The 17,590-nt window shown below is 42.2% G+C and overlaps 1 protein-coding gene across 4 annotated transcripts; it reads right to left on the bottom strand.

Annotated features, from left to right (window-relative positions):
- Positions 1-2,108: 2,108 nt before the first annotated feature.
- Positions 2,109-15,133, bottom strand: LOC123505852 (ADP-ribose pyrophosphatase, mitochondrial-like). 4 transcript variants are annotated; one of them, XM_045257642.1, is made up of 8 exons: positions 14,746-14,890; positions 8,719-8,831; positions 7,835-7,959; positions 7,549-7,644; positions 5,920-6,041; positions 4,620-4,829; positions 3,801-4,038; positions 2,109-2,124 (listed from the first exon to the last, which is right to left on the bottom strand). In XM_045257642.1, coding segments are annotated over exons 2-8 (900 nt in total). In that variant the 5' UTR covers positions 8,827-8,831; positions 14,746-14,890; the 3' UTR covers positions 2,109-2,123. The 4 variants fall into 4 exon arrangements, with proteins under 4 accessions (XP_045113577.1, XP_045113576.1, XP_045113574.1 ...); XM_045257641.1 differs by lacking the exons at positions 2,109-2,124; positions 14,746-14,890 and adding an exon at positions 15,004-15,133 and having other exon boundaries at positions 2,263-4,038; XM_045257639.1 differs by lacking the exon at positions 2,109-2,124 and having other exon boundaries at positions 2,263-4,038.
- Between the last annotated feature and the right edge of the window lie 2,457 nt (positions 15,134-17,590).

Below are 17,590 nucleotides of genomic sequence, written 5' to 3'. Positions count from 1 at the left end.
CAATGAGATGAGGTGCAGAGTCACAATGAAAAGAGTGAACAAGATGATACACTGCCCAAACTTTCACCCACTGACTAGCCGAGGTATTCTTGTCTTTTGTCATTAGAGCAAACAAGAATGTTTGTGTTGTGCAGGGTGAAGATGTACAGAGCACAAGTGTGAATGAATCTATAGATGCAGATGCAGCCTCAATGATTTTGATAGATTCTCCTAAATTGGCAACATTTAACAGGTCAGATCAGGTAAGGGGAAGAAGACTGGTGTGTAATGATGCAGCAGGTAAGCCACCTCATGTGGAACTCATTGTCCTGCCATTAACCAATACACCATTTTATTAATTCATTTATTTATTTACTTTGTCTCTCTCTCTCTCTCTCTCTCTCATACATGGATTTCTCAATTTGTGCGTGTTTAGAATTTAGAATAGGCCATAACTCAAGTTGCACGGCTAGTTTAGTTCTGTGATGTGGTAACCATCTGTCACCAGATGTTTACCATGTGTACCCCCCAATACAGTGTCCCTTTGCATGATGTTTCAAGCTCATTGTTACCCACACACCACTAGTGTTAACGAAGGTGCCTAGATCGTGGGCACTATTTTGTTCAAGATTTCAAGGGATTTGATATTGCTGATAATCTGACCAGTGCCAATAAGAAGTATTTGCCTTGCAAAGCAGACAGGATTTCACAAGATGGAAGACAATGACATCAAGGAGTTATGCAGTCTCACTGGAAGGAACTCGAGAGAGAGAGAGAGAGAGAGAGAGAGAGAGAGAGAGAGAGAGAGAGAGAGAGAGAGAGAGAGAGAGAGAGAGAGAGAGAGAGAGAGAGCTCATGGAGGAGACAGCCGCATCAGCCTTGGAACAACCTCAGCGAACTCTCACAAACTTGTCCCAATGTATGGACTTGTTGAAGCAAGCAAAGAAAATCATAAAAGAAAATGTGGAGAGAAGCAGTGCAGTTACCAGAGGAATGATGACCAAATAGCCTGCTAAGAAGTGTTGCTAAAAAAAAAAAAAAAAAAAAAAAAAAAAAAAAAAAAAAAAAAAAATAAATAAATAAATAAATAAATAAATAAAAAAGGCACAGACCCAGATGCACCCAAGACACCCAATACAAAGCTATGTAGCAGTACAGCTCAATATAAACATGTACAAGTAAACAATAATACAACATAATTTCTTTATAAGTTTGTTTGATATCCTACAACTCATATCCTTCAACTTAATGTCAGCTGAATGCAATCCTCCACACAGTACGTACTGCACAGTTTGCTTCAGTAATCTTGTTCACTTTATGCAAATTTTACGTTTTACAATCCTTTCACGAACGTATCTCTCGTATAATTTGAGAAATCCATGTATGTAAGCATATTTGTGTGTGTGTGTGTGTGTGTGTGTGTGTGTGTGTGTGTGTGTGTGTGTGTGTGTGTGTGTGTGTGTGTGTGTGTGTGTATTTACCTATTTGTGTATTACAGGGCCTGAGCTAAGCTCTCTGTGTCCTGTCTCCTTGTCCATTCCTGTCATATCTCTCTTTCATCTGATTGACACACACCGCGTCAACGACATGACTGCTCAGTTTATTCCACTTATCAATGCTACGATGCGGGAAACTGTATTTTCTCACGTCATTTAGACAGATGTCCTTTATTAGCTTTTTCCATGTCCTCGGAGATGATTACTTGTGGTCACCTTTATCAACTCTCTATCCAGTATGTCAATCTTGTTCACCAATTTATACATAGTTATCATGTCTCCTCTTGTTCTTCTCTCTTCTAATGTGGTCAGCCCCAGCTTCCTCAGTCTTTCCTCATAGTCTAACTCCCTGAGTCCTGGTACCATCCTTGTTGCCAGCCTCTGTACCCTTTCTACCTTCTTCACATTTTTCTTCATATGCGGTGACCAGACACATGCTGCATATTCTAGCTGGGGTCTTATTAAGGTACATAATATCTTCTTCATCATTCCTTCATCTAGGTAGTGGAATGCAAGGCCAATATTTTGAAGCATGTTGTATGTTTTCCCAAAAATCTTGTTAATGAGTTTCTCCGGTGACAAAGTGTTTTGCACGGTTACTCCTAAGTCTTTCTCCTCATTGGTCTCTTTAATTTTCTCATCACCCAGTCTGTAATCCCAATTTGGTCTGTATCTACTTCTTTCCATTTTCATAACATGGGTCTTGTCTTTATTAAATTCCATCTGCCACTCTTTACTCCACTCATATATTTTATCAAGATCTTCCTGTAACTTGTTACAATGTGTGTGTGTGTGTGTGTGTGTGTGTGTGTGTGTGTGTGTGTGTGTGTGTGTGTGTGTGTGTGTGTGTGTGTGTGTGTGTGTTTGCGTGTGTGTCTTAGGGAAGTGTTTTATACGTATATATACCATTTGCTTTTTGAGTGATGTTACAGGCTCATTTATGTTTGTATATTTATAAGAATTGTCTCTAACAGTGACAAAGAATATTTTGACAAAGTTATGAGTGAATGTTATCAAATATTTGGGTTCAGTTATTGTAGAGTGAATGCTTGTGTAGGAACTGAGACATGCAGGAATTATTATTATTCATTCTTTTTTGTCTGTCAACAGGCATATAATATCAAAGCAACACAGTGAAAACTGAAAGCTACAGTATTGGAGGGAATCAAGAATTTTGTTACAAATGGTTTGGTGCACAACACGGTGTGGGCTACTGTGTTTCCAAAGATTAATCACTTAAAAAAGTAAGTTACTTTCTCCTCCAAAGTTACTTCTCAAATCAATAATCAGTGAGGCATAAGAAGTGTATGTAGAGCTGAGAATGAAAGCTTTTAAATATATAAAAATATAATAACTAGTCTGATATAATCTCTGAGAAAGGAAAAAAATCCAAAAAACACAATCCTATGGCAGCCAGCATGGGAATAATACACACATCTAACAATTTACCTTTCCTTGTGTTACTGGCTCTATATAAAAATGAAAGAGATAAATGCAACCTGACAAGACCGGTCCAATCTCTGACAAGGCCCAACACTGTACAGGCTGAAGTTCATCTCAGTCAATGCTCAATTTCAAATAATTTATTTTTCTAAATGAAGAAGCTTTGGTTCTGTGTTGATAAGGTTTGGTTCTGTGTTAACATTCTTTGGTTCTATATAGATTTACACATCTGCTATAAGGGCCATTTAGATCCTCTACCTGTGTATCTACGTTAATGACCGAGACAGTTCACCCGTACGTATTGCACAACTATAACACTTGTCTGTGCATTAGAAGAATCTCTATCAGATAATGATCTCTATGAAACTTTTATCATTTCTATATCATCTTTAACATTTGAGGCAATCAAGATGCACCAACAATCAGTGCATAACAAGCCTTCACTCAGGAGTACAAAATTATACATATTCACAATGCAATATGTCACTATGCATTTACATGCCCAACATTCCATGCCTGGTTTGCCTATCAGTGTGTAGTGCAGACACTCACTCAAAATACACATACACATTATGTACACAGAATAGCAGGATTGCAAAGGTTTCTGCTCCTGTCCATGTGAAAGGAAACACTGACTTTATCACCACCTGGCTTGGGATTCAAATGCACATTCTTTTGGTGTGAGCTGAGTGCACAAATCACTAGAATTATGACTAAAATCAGGTGAGTGTCCCAAAATATTTGAAATAAAATAAAAATCACTAGTTAAATAATACAATGATGTATTTATTTTTCCTTAATCTTTTAATTTTTTACCAAGTGAAATGATGCCAGTGAGCCTTGGGTCAGGAGGTGAGGATAACACAAAGGCTCTGTACTCACCAGTGAGCTTGGTGTCTCTGTGCAACCTTCTCTATCATGTCCTCATGGCTGGCATACAGGTTCAGTGTGCTGCAGATGTCCTGCCACTTGACAGCCTTGGCATCATCCCCGGCGTGGAGCTGCATCGAGTACAGCATGCCCTGCAGGTTGTCTTGATGAAAGTTGAAGGCCATTGTCTCCATCCAGGCATTGTCAGTGTTGCGAGGGTCATCCACATACCCAGAGTAAATCTCGACGCCTGGAATATTCCAGATGACGTCACAAACTGATGACACAGGTACTTATCACTATGCTTGTTTAAAGCCAACACAAAACTCATGAGGCACCAATTCTGCTTGATGCAACAATTACAATGTGTCCCTGAGCTCTGCCCTTGTGTGTAATATGAAAGAATCAAAAGACATTCTTCCATAGAATAAGGAGTTACAAACACCACCAATTAACTCCATCAATCCCTTTCAACACCACTTTCTGATCGGTCATGTACTGGCACCAGCTACACAAAGTTGGCAACTTAGATCATGACATATTCCTGTGTGAACCTTAAACAGATGTACATGCAGGGCTGTACTACTTCTCTGGCACACAGGACCAAGACCAAGAACTCCTCACCCATCACTATTTTGAAAGGCACATTCCATCTGAAGGAAGTTCATCATGCCACATGTTCAGGACCAATGTTTCCATTAGCACCTGTGCTTTCATCAATTAAAGCTTGATAACATTTTGGCATGTTGATAATTTCTAGAAAAATTGTTCATAATTGACTGGGAAGAAAAACCAAAGAAAGTGAAGCAGTTGATTATCTGTTCATCTTACCCCCTTTGAAAAGTTCTTTGAGCTGCTTTTCACTTTCTTCCTTCTGTTTCTGTGTCATCTCCAGGGAGTTGAGTGCCTCTTCCAGGAACTCTCGCTGAAGGGTGGTGGTGACACGCTCGCCAGGGTCCACCATGCCACCTGGAATGGCCCAGTGCCCAGTGTCACGACGCTGGATGCAAACAAACTGCAGGATTGGTCTTCTGGTCTTCTCTGAAAAGTTTCATAATATCACTGACACTGAACCAACACAGAACTGATACAGCAGTGAATGGGCCTTAATTTTACCAATGTCTAAGCAAACTATGGCTTAAGTACTTAGAATCTGATCTTAACCCTTTCAACACTGCTATGTATACATGGATGTGATAGGGGATGCACTATGACACTACAACAAACCGTCATGTCCAGGTGTGCGCTAAATTATCTTTTGTTTCAAAGGGCAGATTAATACAAGAAGTTTAGTGTTTTGTGCTTTGTTTAGGTGGTGGCACTATGTACTGGAGACACCCTGAAACTCCACCCACAATCATTCAAGTAAATCAGAGACTGCCACATCGCATCATGCCACGTCACACCACAGCACTGCATCTCGAGGCTGGCTGGCAAAGTGACGGCTGCAGTGAATCAGTCAGTAGTGGTATAATCCTCTTTTCTATGGAAGCCAGACTGTCACTAATTCAATGCTTGTCTGACTTCCACAAGAAGGAGAATTATACCACTTTTTGTTCCTAGCCTAGCCATCTCAGACTGGCTACTCACCACTATGTCGAGTTCTGAGTATCTCTGAATATCTGCCAAGGTGCTTCTGATGAAAGACATAGTGATAGTACACTATAATGCTCTGCATAAATGTGACAGTATATGCCAAATAAAGCAATTATAATGAGGTGGGTACAGAGCATGCAGGGGGCAGCCAGCCAAGTGATACACAGGTCCAGGCTGGGAAAATAGGAATGGTGCTCAAAGCGTTTATGAGAGTACAATAACGGAGTTTGGTATGCAAGAAGTAAACAGGTTTTCAAACATGCACAGCTCATCATGGCATTTGTGTAGTGCTTGGACTGCCCTAACACCCTTCACCCCTTGGTCCTAATCCTTCCTTTGTTACATCCCTTGAAACAAAGCTACAACATTCCCATTATTTCTGCACTGGCACTGTGTAAGCCTTGAACAGGCACCACTGCAAATGCTGACCCACACAACATGCACAAAGCACCACATGTGTAATATGAAGCAAAAGGTGCATGCCTACCAAGACTCTTCACACACTATGTACTGTGATAAGTTGCTTTTCACTCACCGTGAATGACTGCCTTGCCATCAGCCAACTTCCACCGCGTCACAATGGGATCTGCAGCATGGTTGGGTCCCCACCGTCCCAGAGCACCTCGCCCTGCCACTCCAGTCCGGCCACACACATTTCTGTGAAACATTCCAGGTGTCCAGGAGGTGCAGCCCAAGCAATCAGAGGAGTGGGGAGTGTCATTGAAGATCTGTTCTGTACTGACCAATCACTCCAAAGTCAGTACAACCAGTCTGATCATTTATCATTACATAGTAATAGTCTTCTATGAAAAATTAATTCACTTTATTGGTTATCTAAACAATTAAGAGTGATGGCTACATTGAAGTAAATAAATTATGCAAATTATTAACTAATGAAAGAAGTGCAAGAATGCAAGAAATGGTGTACCTACAGTGCAAGAAAGCAATGCATTGTGAGGAACAAACAGAGAATATATTTACTGTCATAACCAGCCTGTTGAAGGAAGGAATTTTAAGGAACAGACATCATGGTAAACTAGATCTGAGAAACCAAAATCTTCCAAGACAAATACAGTGGAGACTCAATACTTGAACTTAATTAGTTCCAAATGGCTGTTTGAGTATCAAAAAGTTTGACTATCAATACCTATAAATCAGGTAATTTCTTCTAATCTTAGCAAAACCTCAAGTTTATAAAAATTTCAGTAACTTTTTAATAATTTTGATTTGTACATACTGTAAGTGAAGGCTGGTGATGGGTAACATAGAAGACAAGGGGAGACGGGTGGGGGGGGAGGAGGAGGAGGAGGAGGAGGAGGAGGAGGAGGAGGAGGAGGAGGAGGAGGAGGAGGAGGAGGAGGAGGAGGAGGAGGAGGAGGAGGAGGAGGAGGAGGAGGAGGAGGAGGAGGACCAGTCACCATCCATGAAAACATCTGGTGTGATTCCTGTGAACTCACTAGTGGAGGGTTGTGGCTCACTCACACTTGCACTCTCACTAGATTCCTCATTTTCACCACAAATAAACCTCTTTGGTGCCATTATAAATCTTTAAGTGAAAAACTACCTACAGAGTGCAGTAAAATGTTGTTTTCTCAAGGCTGTGGCAGGACAGGGGATGCACACCAGTATCCGATATACCAGAATACAGGTACTACCGGTATCAGAACGGGACAATGACAGCGGCGGGGAGGGAGAAGACAGAGCTTTGTTTACAACCATGTGTGTGGCCGATCAATTACCAAATATTTTCACTACATATAAGCCTTTGGTGTTAATGTAAGTTTACAAGTGAAAAACTACAGACAGAATGCATGAGAATGTTGTTCTGATGACTGTGGCAGCACAACTGGTGGAGGGGGAAGGAGAGGCCAGGGAGCCTTCGTCTACAATCGTGTGTGGACGTTCAACTATCAGGTATTTTTTAGAGTATTAAATCAAACTTTTTTTTTTTTTTTTTTTTATACCATGTGGGCTTTTCACGGGAATTTATGGGCTAAAGGGGATACTTTTTGTTCAAGTATTGAATAGTTCGACTATTAAGACGTTCAAGTATTGAGTCTCCACTGTGTATAATCAAGAATCAAATTGAATGTGAAACAAAAGTTACTGAGCAACAAATTTTTTGTGACCAGTCCCAAAGCAGAGCCAGTGACAGCCCCCTCACCGCGGAAAGCCGTCCACCACATCATAAGGTTTCACATGGGAACAGCGACTCACTCTGCCATCCAGTGCATTCCACCTTGGTTTGAAGCCGGCAGTTCTGAAAAAAAATTAGCTTTCCAGTCATGCATGCTACAGTCTGGCTTCAGCAACTGGAAAAATATATATACATATGACCAAGTAAGGGCATAATTAAAGTCCTGTCAACACATATAACTGCATAAAGTGCAGAGAAATAAATGAATCAGTTTTACTATACTATATTATATAGTAAAAAAGGAGTTGATTACCCTATCTCTGGATCAGCATAGGGAGGTGCAGCCAGGATGTGTGGAGCAGTGTGGCTTGGTGGCAAGTACTCTGGAAACTCAACACTCCAGTCCACCTTAGTGTCTGGTACTTGGACTCGCTGCACCTGCAAACAAAATGGTTCAAGTGTTACAACCAACACTCCTCTCCCTCTCTCTCAGTGCTGAAGCAGGTATGGCACAAAGGGAAATGTAATGAAAAAAAACTAAAGGAAGAGAAGATTCATAAGTAATTTTACAATCTATGCCAAGCAAAGTACCATATGGGTGATTGGGGATACCATCTTCCTGACATAATTTCAATACTTCAGTGAGAGTTTTGGTGAGGCGGCAGTCTCTTGGTGACCACTCGGCAGTGATAATCTCAGAGACTTGAGACGAGTCCTGCCAAAAGCTGGTGATTTTTCAAACTGTTGCTGAGTGGCTAACCTATCAACTTTACCTTTGCTGCTACAGACCACAAAGCTTCAGTTTGCTGCACACACTGCCCTACCCTCTCCCTATCCTTCAGACTCCTTCCCAACACTCACAGCCACCACCAGAGGGCCATCACCACACCTCTGCAAGGAACACTTACTCAACACCTTCCTCTATTCTTTACTCACTATTAGAAGGACAACATCTGTGAATAAAATAACAGTGTTAACTATACTCCTGCTATTTAAAAAAGAAAGAAAATGAGAAAACGAGAGAGAGAGAGAGAGAGAGAGAGAGAGAGAGAGAGAGAGAGAGAGAGAGAGAGAGAGAGAGAGAGAGAGAGAGAGAGAGAGAGAAAATGGCAACTTGAGAGAGAGATTACTCAACAGAATCACCAACACAAAGGTTTCTTGCTTGGCACCAACCCAAACCCCATGTTTGCCCCTCACCTTGTCCTTGGTGAAGGGGTATGCCCCACCGCGACACTTGGTATGCATGCTGGCAGTGGTGCGGGTGAGACAGTGGGTTGGGCACACCACTCTGGTAACACTCCTCATGCCAACTGAAACATCAATTATATACTCAATCAATTTGATTCTTGAAATTGAGCAAAAGTTACCCTTTAAAAAAAAATATTATTTAGCTGTATTTGGTTATCAGTAATTTAGAAGCCTCTAAGGAACACTTAGGGAGGCAGTGGCATAGTCGATACGGTGGTGAGCGTGGGATCGGACAGACGTCCTCGCGTAGGTTCGAATCCCACCATGTACAGCCTTAAAACACTTTGCCATTTGCCGAGTGGCTCAAAGTTACCTACATATCACCATGATACCCAGGTTCTAGGTGATTACACTCAAGATGAGCTTGGATGGTGATATGGGCCCTAATATGGGTACCACTATAAATAAAATTGCCTGCGCCACTAATGGGCGGAAGCTGAACAGTGCTTCCCATACACTCTTCAAGTGTGCCTACAGGCGCTTTAGGCCTTACCGTAAAAAAAAAAAAAAAAAAAAAAAAAAAACTTTTAATAAATACTTAAATCCTGTGAACTTCAGGTATTTTCGGGTCACTCAACTGAGGTGAAGTACAGTACCTACACTCCTGATGCAGTGCATGTCTCCTGCATTTTGGGCACTGGCAAGAACTAAAAGCTCCTCTCACAAAGAATAATGATGGAGAGAACTTATGATTAAATCTAATGTTACTTCTTATTACCCACTGCATCTATTGATCATCAGCTTTGGAGATAACAATTGAAGAGTTGGAGTTACCATCACCAATGATCTGAAGTCTTTAAGACAAATGAACAAAGCTGCAGTGAGTGCTAATTCTAAAGGAAACCTGTGAGATATTTCTAGGTTACTCAGTACAAGTCCTTGGTCTTACCAGGATGTCTAACCAGGATGAGCTCCTCTGGGAAAGAGCTCCAAACATGCAAACACACCACAATAGAGAGATATATTTCTAATAACAATAATGCAAGCTGATGCAAAATACTATGGAATGTGTGTTGCAAGCAATAAAGAGAATTCTTCAAAGAGTAATTAATATTCAAACAGACTGTTCACCAGATGAATGGCAAGAAGTCTTTTAAACTGGGATAAGGTAAGAGCCAGGACAACCTTGGAGGGCAGAGAATTCCTGAGGCTAATAAATCTAGCTAATTGAGAAAAATCTTTTGCGTAAGTCAGTATGTATATGAGGATAGAATATTTTGAGAGAGTGGCCTCAAGTCCTGGCATCAGGCATAGGAATAAAGAAATCAGTGTGTGCAATAGATGTTAATCCATTACATATTTTCCACACCTTTATCAGGTCAGCTCAGAGCAGCCTACCTGGCACATACAGACCCAGAGCAGAAAGATGACTGCTATAATCCATGTTGTGATAACCAATAATTTGCTTTGACCAATAGTGCTGAACCCCTTCCAACAACAAAAGGTCTCCCTCATAACCTGTGTGCCAAACCACGTAAGAGAACTCAATTACTGGATGAATAAACCATGTAAGAGAAGTCAATAGTTGAAAACTCAATATGTGCAATGTAAAGAGAAAGCATAAATGAGGAGTCCTGGTTTACTGTACTCTTAAGGAGGTTTGAGGCAATACCAAATGCCTTATTGGCAATACTGCAGATATGTTGATGGAATTTCAGAGTAGTATCAACCAACAATCCCAAATCTGATGCTGAGTCTATGAACTGAATTAGATGGCCATTCATGTAATAAGCAGGTCCTTCATAGGGTGCAGTGCTGCGACAGACCATAATAGTAACAGTTTTTTCAGTATTTAACTTTAGTCCCCATGATTCAGCCCTGGATACAAGGAGGTCTATGTTTCTCTAAATGGAAAGCAAGTTCTGTGCAGAGTAAGAAATAGAAATGTTAGTCTGTAAGTATATTTTTAAGTCATAAGCAAAAATGTACTTGCAAGAGAAGTCAGAAACAATGAAATTTATTTACATTCCGGTCAGCTACACAGGACAGAATCTGCCCTCTCACCAAATATCATGCTTTAGAAATATCTGTGCATTATTAGAAAGTGTTAATGTAAAAATGTGTTTGTAAAACCCTGGTGAAATGGCAGAAATAGGCTAACATATGGTTTGTTTCACCAGGTAGGAAGTGTGGGGAGTAAACTTGTAGTGTCAAGCATATGGTCTGAGTTAGGTGTTAGGATAGGGATTTGATTCATTGTTGAGGTCAATTTGAGGATAATCTTACTAATAGTAATTCCTAAACAAGAAGCAAGACATTTAATGATGAAGTAGTTTATGTCCAACACGTTTTTTGTGGTTTTATTTGGTGGCCAGCCTTTGTGTGTTCTACATGGGCTCTCAGAGTTTGGTAGGTACCTCCCAAAATCTAAGTCCATAATGATGAAGCTTGTCGCCCCCATCGCAAGCAAGGAGAGTTATGTGGGTGTTCAGGTGTTGGTACATACGGCTACTGCAACACAGTACAACATGACGTCACACCTGCCAATAACAAGGCGTAAGTTGTCACGTCATGTCAGAGATGCCAATTAGGAGGTAAAACGTGTGGACCTGCGCACTTGCATCATCTGACCACAATGATGGCAGCAAACAGGTGTGAGGATTGTGATACTGGACTAATTGACTTTTGCTTGCAGCAGTGGTAAAGCCAAGGATCTCTTTGACTTCTGTGTCTGCCACCAGCTTACTTTGAAAGAAAAACAGTGTGATGTGTGAGGAAAGGTTGCTGTGCTGGACATTTAAGTTAGGTTAGGGTAAAGATCCTAGAGGGGGATCTGGAGGTGCAGCCCTCCAGTTAGTTTAGTCTAGAGGTGGTCTTGGGGTGCAGGCCCCCCTGCTAGTTGTTAAGGCTAGGGTAAAGACCCTATGGTGGGAGGTCTGGGGGGTGCAGCCCCTCAGCTAGTTTAGGCTAAGGGGGCTGTAGACTTTTTTAGGAGGCAAATTGGTATTATTGCAGTTTCAACCAATACACCACACGTAACTATACACATTCGTTATCAGGGAATCTGTCTCCTCTTTCCAACAGCTCACATGCAGGGTCCCTCAGGGGACCAAGATGGGTCCACTGTGCTTCCTAATCCTCATCAATGATGCTCTCGTCCACACCCCCCACCGCTGGAAGTATGTGGACGACTGCACCGTGGGTGTACCCGTCAACAACACCAACCCAGACTTCTCAGCACTGCAGTCCACTCTAAACCAACTACAGACGTGGACGGAGGACAACAAAATGACCATCAACCACACCAAGACCGTGGTGATGCACATTTGTACCTCCACAGCAGCAGTCCCCCCTCCCCAGCTATCTGTGGGCCCTCACTCCCTCCAGGTGGTCCGCAGCACCAAGCTTCTAGGTGTCTTGGTGGATGATCAATTATCATGGAAGCAGCATGTTTCCAACATCATCAGGTCAGCCTCATACAAAATCTATTTACTGCGCCGACTCAGGTCCCTGGGAGCACCGGCAGATGAGCTGAGGGGAGTGTACCTCACCTTTATACTCCCTAAGCTCATGTACGCCGCCCCAGCGTGGTCCTCCTCCTGAACCTCACACAACGACAACAGCTGGAGAGGGTTCAGAGGAGGGCGTTCAGGGTCATCCTTGGGCCTGCCTACAGGTCCTACGAGGACGCCCTGACCTGCCTGAGTCTGCCGAGGCTGGCCACAAGACACCAGGAAGCATTGGAAAAATTTGGGGAAGGACTGCTGCGTCATCCACGTCTCCGCCACCTGCTACCCCCCGACGTGCCTCCCCCTGCTCGCGCCACCCGACACCATAATCGCGTGGCGCCCTTAAGAGCACCGCGCACTGATCGGTATCGACTGAGCGCGGTGCCCACTATTGTGCGAGCCTTAAATAAATAAGTAAATTCTAGGTTAAGTTATATCCATAGTTAGGTTAAGCATTTCAGTTCATTGTCTTAGTGTCACCCCCCGTACATTTTCAGTGTAATTTTTTACATTGCCAAAGTAATAAACCGTATATTATTATTATTATTATTATTATTACATTCTCACAGTCTACATTACAATTCTACGAGCATTTCTAACCCCATTTTACCCTATCGGAAATTAGTAAGAACTTCAGGACACAAGCCTTCAAATGTGCGGTGTTCGGCGAGTTTTCTCTAAGTCCAGCAAGCTATGGCGAGCCACGAGCCACAGAGCTCCATCACACTCGGAAATGAGCAATACACTGACTTGCATTTGTTTATAGCTGGGGTCTGTGGGTAACTGCTGAATAGGATTCTTATTGTGTCTATAGTTCTTTTGTCCAATGACGTGCCACCACCTCTTAACACCACGATCTGCGCCAATGGGAATTTGCTATATGTATTCGTAAGCGGGGCACAGCTGGGCAGACAGGTGCACAGAGACATCTGTGTGCGCAGTTCAGCCATGGTCACCAGTGACACTAGTTGTAAAGGTTACGAATTTGATTACTGGGAAATCATTGCTCCTGCAATGCAAGTCAGTGTACAATCGAGAAGAGGACCAGCCAGGACCTTCATCCTTTCGTTAAGGTATTGTGAGGAGGGGTATTGGTAGAGGTAGGGCATATTGTGTGAAGCTATAAGAGAACCAGTGTGGGGGGGAGGGAAGCTGCCCCAAAGAAAGATACGGTAGGTTAGGTTTATGTTAGGGTTAGGTTAGTGTTGCAGGGGGGTCCAGGGGGCTGCAGCCCCCCCAGTTAGGTTAGGTTTATGTTAGGGTTAGGTTAGTGTTGTAGGGGTGTAGGGGGTCTGGGGGGTGCAGGTAGGTTATGTTAGGTTAGGTTAGGTTTTTAACCTTAGATTTTTTGGATCGCCATATCTCGCCTCTTTTGGCTCCCCCACAAAACCCCCGATTCCCCACAGTCCCCCAAGCTTGTTTGGGGGTAGGAGGGGGGAGGGGAGAGGATATTATGTTAGGTTAGGACAATTTCAGTTTAAAGTACTCATGAATTTTGTGATTTTCCCTTTTCTCTTAAAAACGGGTATTTTTTCCTTAGATTTTTTTCGGGCCCCTCCCTCAATTGCTTAATTTTTGCTTTCCCTACCCAAAAACCCCACTTTTCCAGGTCCCCAAGCTTGTTAGACTTAGGGAAAAAGAAATTTATGATAGGGTGTATTGGCTCAAACTGCAAATTTACCGGCAAATTTTGCTACATCTGATTTGTCCCCCTTCAAACCACAGATTCCTCAATTGCCCCAAAGCTTGCTAAGGGAGGATATTTAAAAATACTTAAGGTGTTATTGGTAAATTTACCGAATTAGACCCTCTTCCAAGGTAGCCCAACCAGGTAAGAATCCAGACCTGTTGTGTTGGGGTAGGTACACCAGGTTGGGTGTCACCTAGTGGTTTATTGAGGTGTGTGTGTGAGTTGTGGGGTGCCGTGGCATATCAGCCCCAGTGTTATCAAGTGAAAAAGGGGATAAACAAATCAATGTAAAGCATCAGCAAGTGTTTGTGTAGTGCCCCAGTGTTGCGTTGTGTTCCATCTGTTTATACCCACGCTGAGCCTCCGATTCGCCTGCGACCACTCGCGCAGGTAAGCTACCACCTCTCTAGTGAGTTAAACCACTACACTCTGCCCTCACCACCACTCACTGGCCCTGGGAACATTCCATCCCAATGGATCACTTCTCTCCAACCTCTCCTCCACTCACCATCACGGCCACCACCACTCCACCTAATCGGGCCGTCACCAGCACATCTCGGTGCCTCGCTGGTTCGCAAGACTTCCAGGCTTCGCCCTCATCACATCGGGGACTTCCTTAAGAAAAAGGGCAACTCAGCCGAATCTAACAGATGTGGTCTTCCTGCTGAGTGCTGCCACAACCTACGGCCACGGAACACTTCGAGTGCGTCATTGACTGCGCCACCAGTGAAACTCCACACGGCCACACCAAACTCCAAACAAGAAGAGCAACACACACAGATTATTATTATTGCCCACACAATTGATGCGAAGCAAACCAGGATCAATAAGTGCTACCTTCCTGTGAGGTGACGCAACCTTGCACGTCCAGTTGGTTCACTGTATCTACATCTCTAATCCTACACACGCAAACCCGCCGCCCACTCCCACTCTTCTTCTTGTGACCGCCACTTTTATCACACTGATCCTTTCACTCCAGACACCTGCCAAATAATGCCTTTCCTTATTTATGATTTCTTGTTATATTTCTCTTCCTTTTTTTTTTTTTTTTAATTACACCATTGGTTAGCACATTTACTCCTGTGTGACCATTACCTTCATGCAGAGTGCGGTGGTCAGTGGTCAGTGCCTAGTGGTCACATGACATTAGACTCCTTGCATGCGCCCAACAAAACACCAAGAAGAAATAGAAGACATTAGACTCCTAATTTAGATTTTAGGAGGATGTGTTCGGCAGGAAACGTGTAGCTCTACGTCCGTGACGTGAAGAACCAACGCTGATAAGGACACAGTTAAAGTTAACACCGCAAAAGTTTTATGATTTTGCAAAGGCAGGCAGGAGTGTCACCACGACTTGCGATACGAGGCACAACACTGCACTGCACTGCACGGCGGGGTGGGGCGGGACACACCTCCTTATAACCAATGCGGCACCAGGGAGGAGTGTGGTCAGTGGGCAAGGCACTCAGGAGTCCGCAAGGCACGGGGTGGAGCAGCCGTGAATGATAACGGCTACTTAGCGTTTTACATAAAAAAAAAAATTAATACTTTCTCAGATATCAAAATAACCCATAAGTGGAAACCTGTTCATCCGTCCCAACAGTTGCAACAAATTTGCATAAACCAAAATGAGATTCGTCAATTCAGTCTCAACATGGTCTGTGGAACACACTAGTAAATCTCTTGCCATGAAAACCAGTGCTCTAATAATACCTAACTTCATTCAGAGTAACTCTTGTTCACAATCTCTCATGACAAATTTTGGCTAAATCCTATTATGAATTCATTCCTCTGTCGACTGATTCAGTTTAGCATTACTATTAGATTCTCCCTTCGTTTCTTCACCGTTTTGAATATGTATATGTGGTATACCTCCCTTGGTTGCCACATTAATACATCAGATGTTACAAAATCATCTTTTCCCTTCGGTCTACCAGAAACAGCTTACTTCCAGAAAAATAAAAGCAACATTAACACTGTGACACAATTCAAAAGAAAAATCTTCCTAAAAATTCACAGTATACAGTATAATATAGCTACTCAGAAAATTAATACCCGTTTGTTTTCAGTAGAGAAAAACATTACACCAATGAGACCAACTCAAAGCTTGTGTTTCCTTGACTTTATATGAATACTTTATTCATTTGAAAAAGACTATATACATTTCACAAATAATTTGGCTATCACAACTTTGTATAGCTAGAGAAGTACACAATCAAACCGAGACACCGGGTTCCAAAAAATATCTCTGACAACACCTGTATCATGGATAATCTCATAGCAACCTCAGCAACACACACACTACATGCATCACTCAGCTCCCCCTGGACACTACAGGCATGCCACACCTGCAAACCTTCCAGGATATCTTGTACTACCAAGGATCGCCAGGCACCCACACACCCTGATGTGCAAGTACTCCAGCATCATATGGCTGCTTGCAATACTCTCCATTAATTATTTTTCTGTGTGTATGGCAAAATAAATAATGAATAGTATATACACACATGTAAATTCTGAAGAAATTATAGTTTCTTCTAGTGAATAATGGATCAGCACAACAGTGCATGATGAAAGCAGTGCAGCAGACCAAGGCAGAAGTGACCTTGAAACAAACTGAGAAAATGTGTACCTGGTTCATGCTGAGCCTGACTGAAGTTGATTATGCTGCTCACACCTTGAATGGGACACAGTAGCAGAGATAACAACAGCAGCAGCTAACATTACTTCTATTGTTATGATGTATATAAAAGGGAAAACTCTAGAGATATTCCTGGTCTTAATACTAGGAGGTATAACATGAGCTGCATTGTTACAAGACTATAAAGTACCATATTACTATTACTTTAATAGTAAAATAGAATAAAAATTTCATACCTGATTAAGGAATATCCATCTTACAATGCATGTCTTATCTATGGAAGTCTAATATACTCTGGAACTTAGACTCACTGCTTATGAGAATGGTTACAAGTGGCATTCATTATGTCTGAGAGGAGTGGCCAATGTTTCCAAGGAGCAATGCCATGACAACTTAATACTGCCTCAGATACTGATGCTAATATTAGGTGTCTGCCTCTTGACACCAGGGGTGGAACTGCAAGGCATGGAGGAAAGGGCCACAACCACCACACAAGCAATAAAGTACGGATTCACTTTTGAAATGCGAGTTCTGGCACCATCAGTAACTCGTGATGGGATGTCAAAAACATAGAACAAGTGTTTGAAAGATTTTGATCTATATCTCTGCTTCTTGTAACATTATGTTCTAATATTTCCAGAGTTACATTCAGGTCACCTATATTCATAGTCTTTGATAACAGAAGAGGAAAGGTAATGTTCTTTAACAACTCAAGGAATTCTGTAATCTTTCCTTCCCAGTGTTCAATGCCTCCACTGTCTGGAGGAAGTGGCCATACATCAGCACAGGTTCTCAACTCAATACTGATGTCCTCACAACTTTTGTTAATCACACTTATTGATGAAATAAGATGTGCATTCCTAGAAATAGTTGAAAAATGAATGCTTTTCGTGTGATTCTCTTAACACAGTAATTAATACATTATAATGCTTTACTTATATTTACTACCAATACTTATGAACAGTTGATTCATGAGAGAGTGAAGCCAAAATAAGTCAAGTAATGGCACTAGCATTATTCCCTAGTACTGCAACAGATATT

Source organism: Portunus trituberculatus, chromosome 18 (genome assembly GCF_017591435.1).
Source record: "Portunus trituberculatus isolate SZX2019 chromosome 18, ASM1759143v1, whole genome shotgun sequence".
Classification (NCBI taxonomy): domain Eukaryota; kingdom Metazoa; phylum Arthropoda; class Malacostraca; order Decapoda; family Portunidae; genus Portunus; species Portunus trituberculatus.
Note: the sequence above shows the minus strand (reverse complement) of the source record. Positions and strands in the feature narration are given on the sequence as shown.

Coding starts and splice junctions, on each gene's coding strand:
- LOC123505852 (XM_045257641.1), bottom strand. CDS start 8,826: ATGAGGAGTGTTACCAGAGTGGTGTGCCCAACCCACTGTCTCACCCGC. Junction 6,042..7,548: donor GTGGTGGACGGCTTTCCGCG/GTGAGGGGGCTG, acceptor AATGTTTCACAG/AAATGTGTGTGGCCGGACTG. Junction 4,039..4,619: donor CAAAGAACTTTTCAAAGGGG/GTAAGATGAACA, acceptor GGAATATTCCAG/GCGTCGAGATTTACTCTGGG.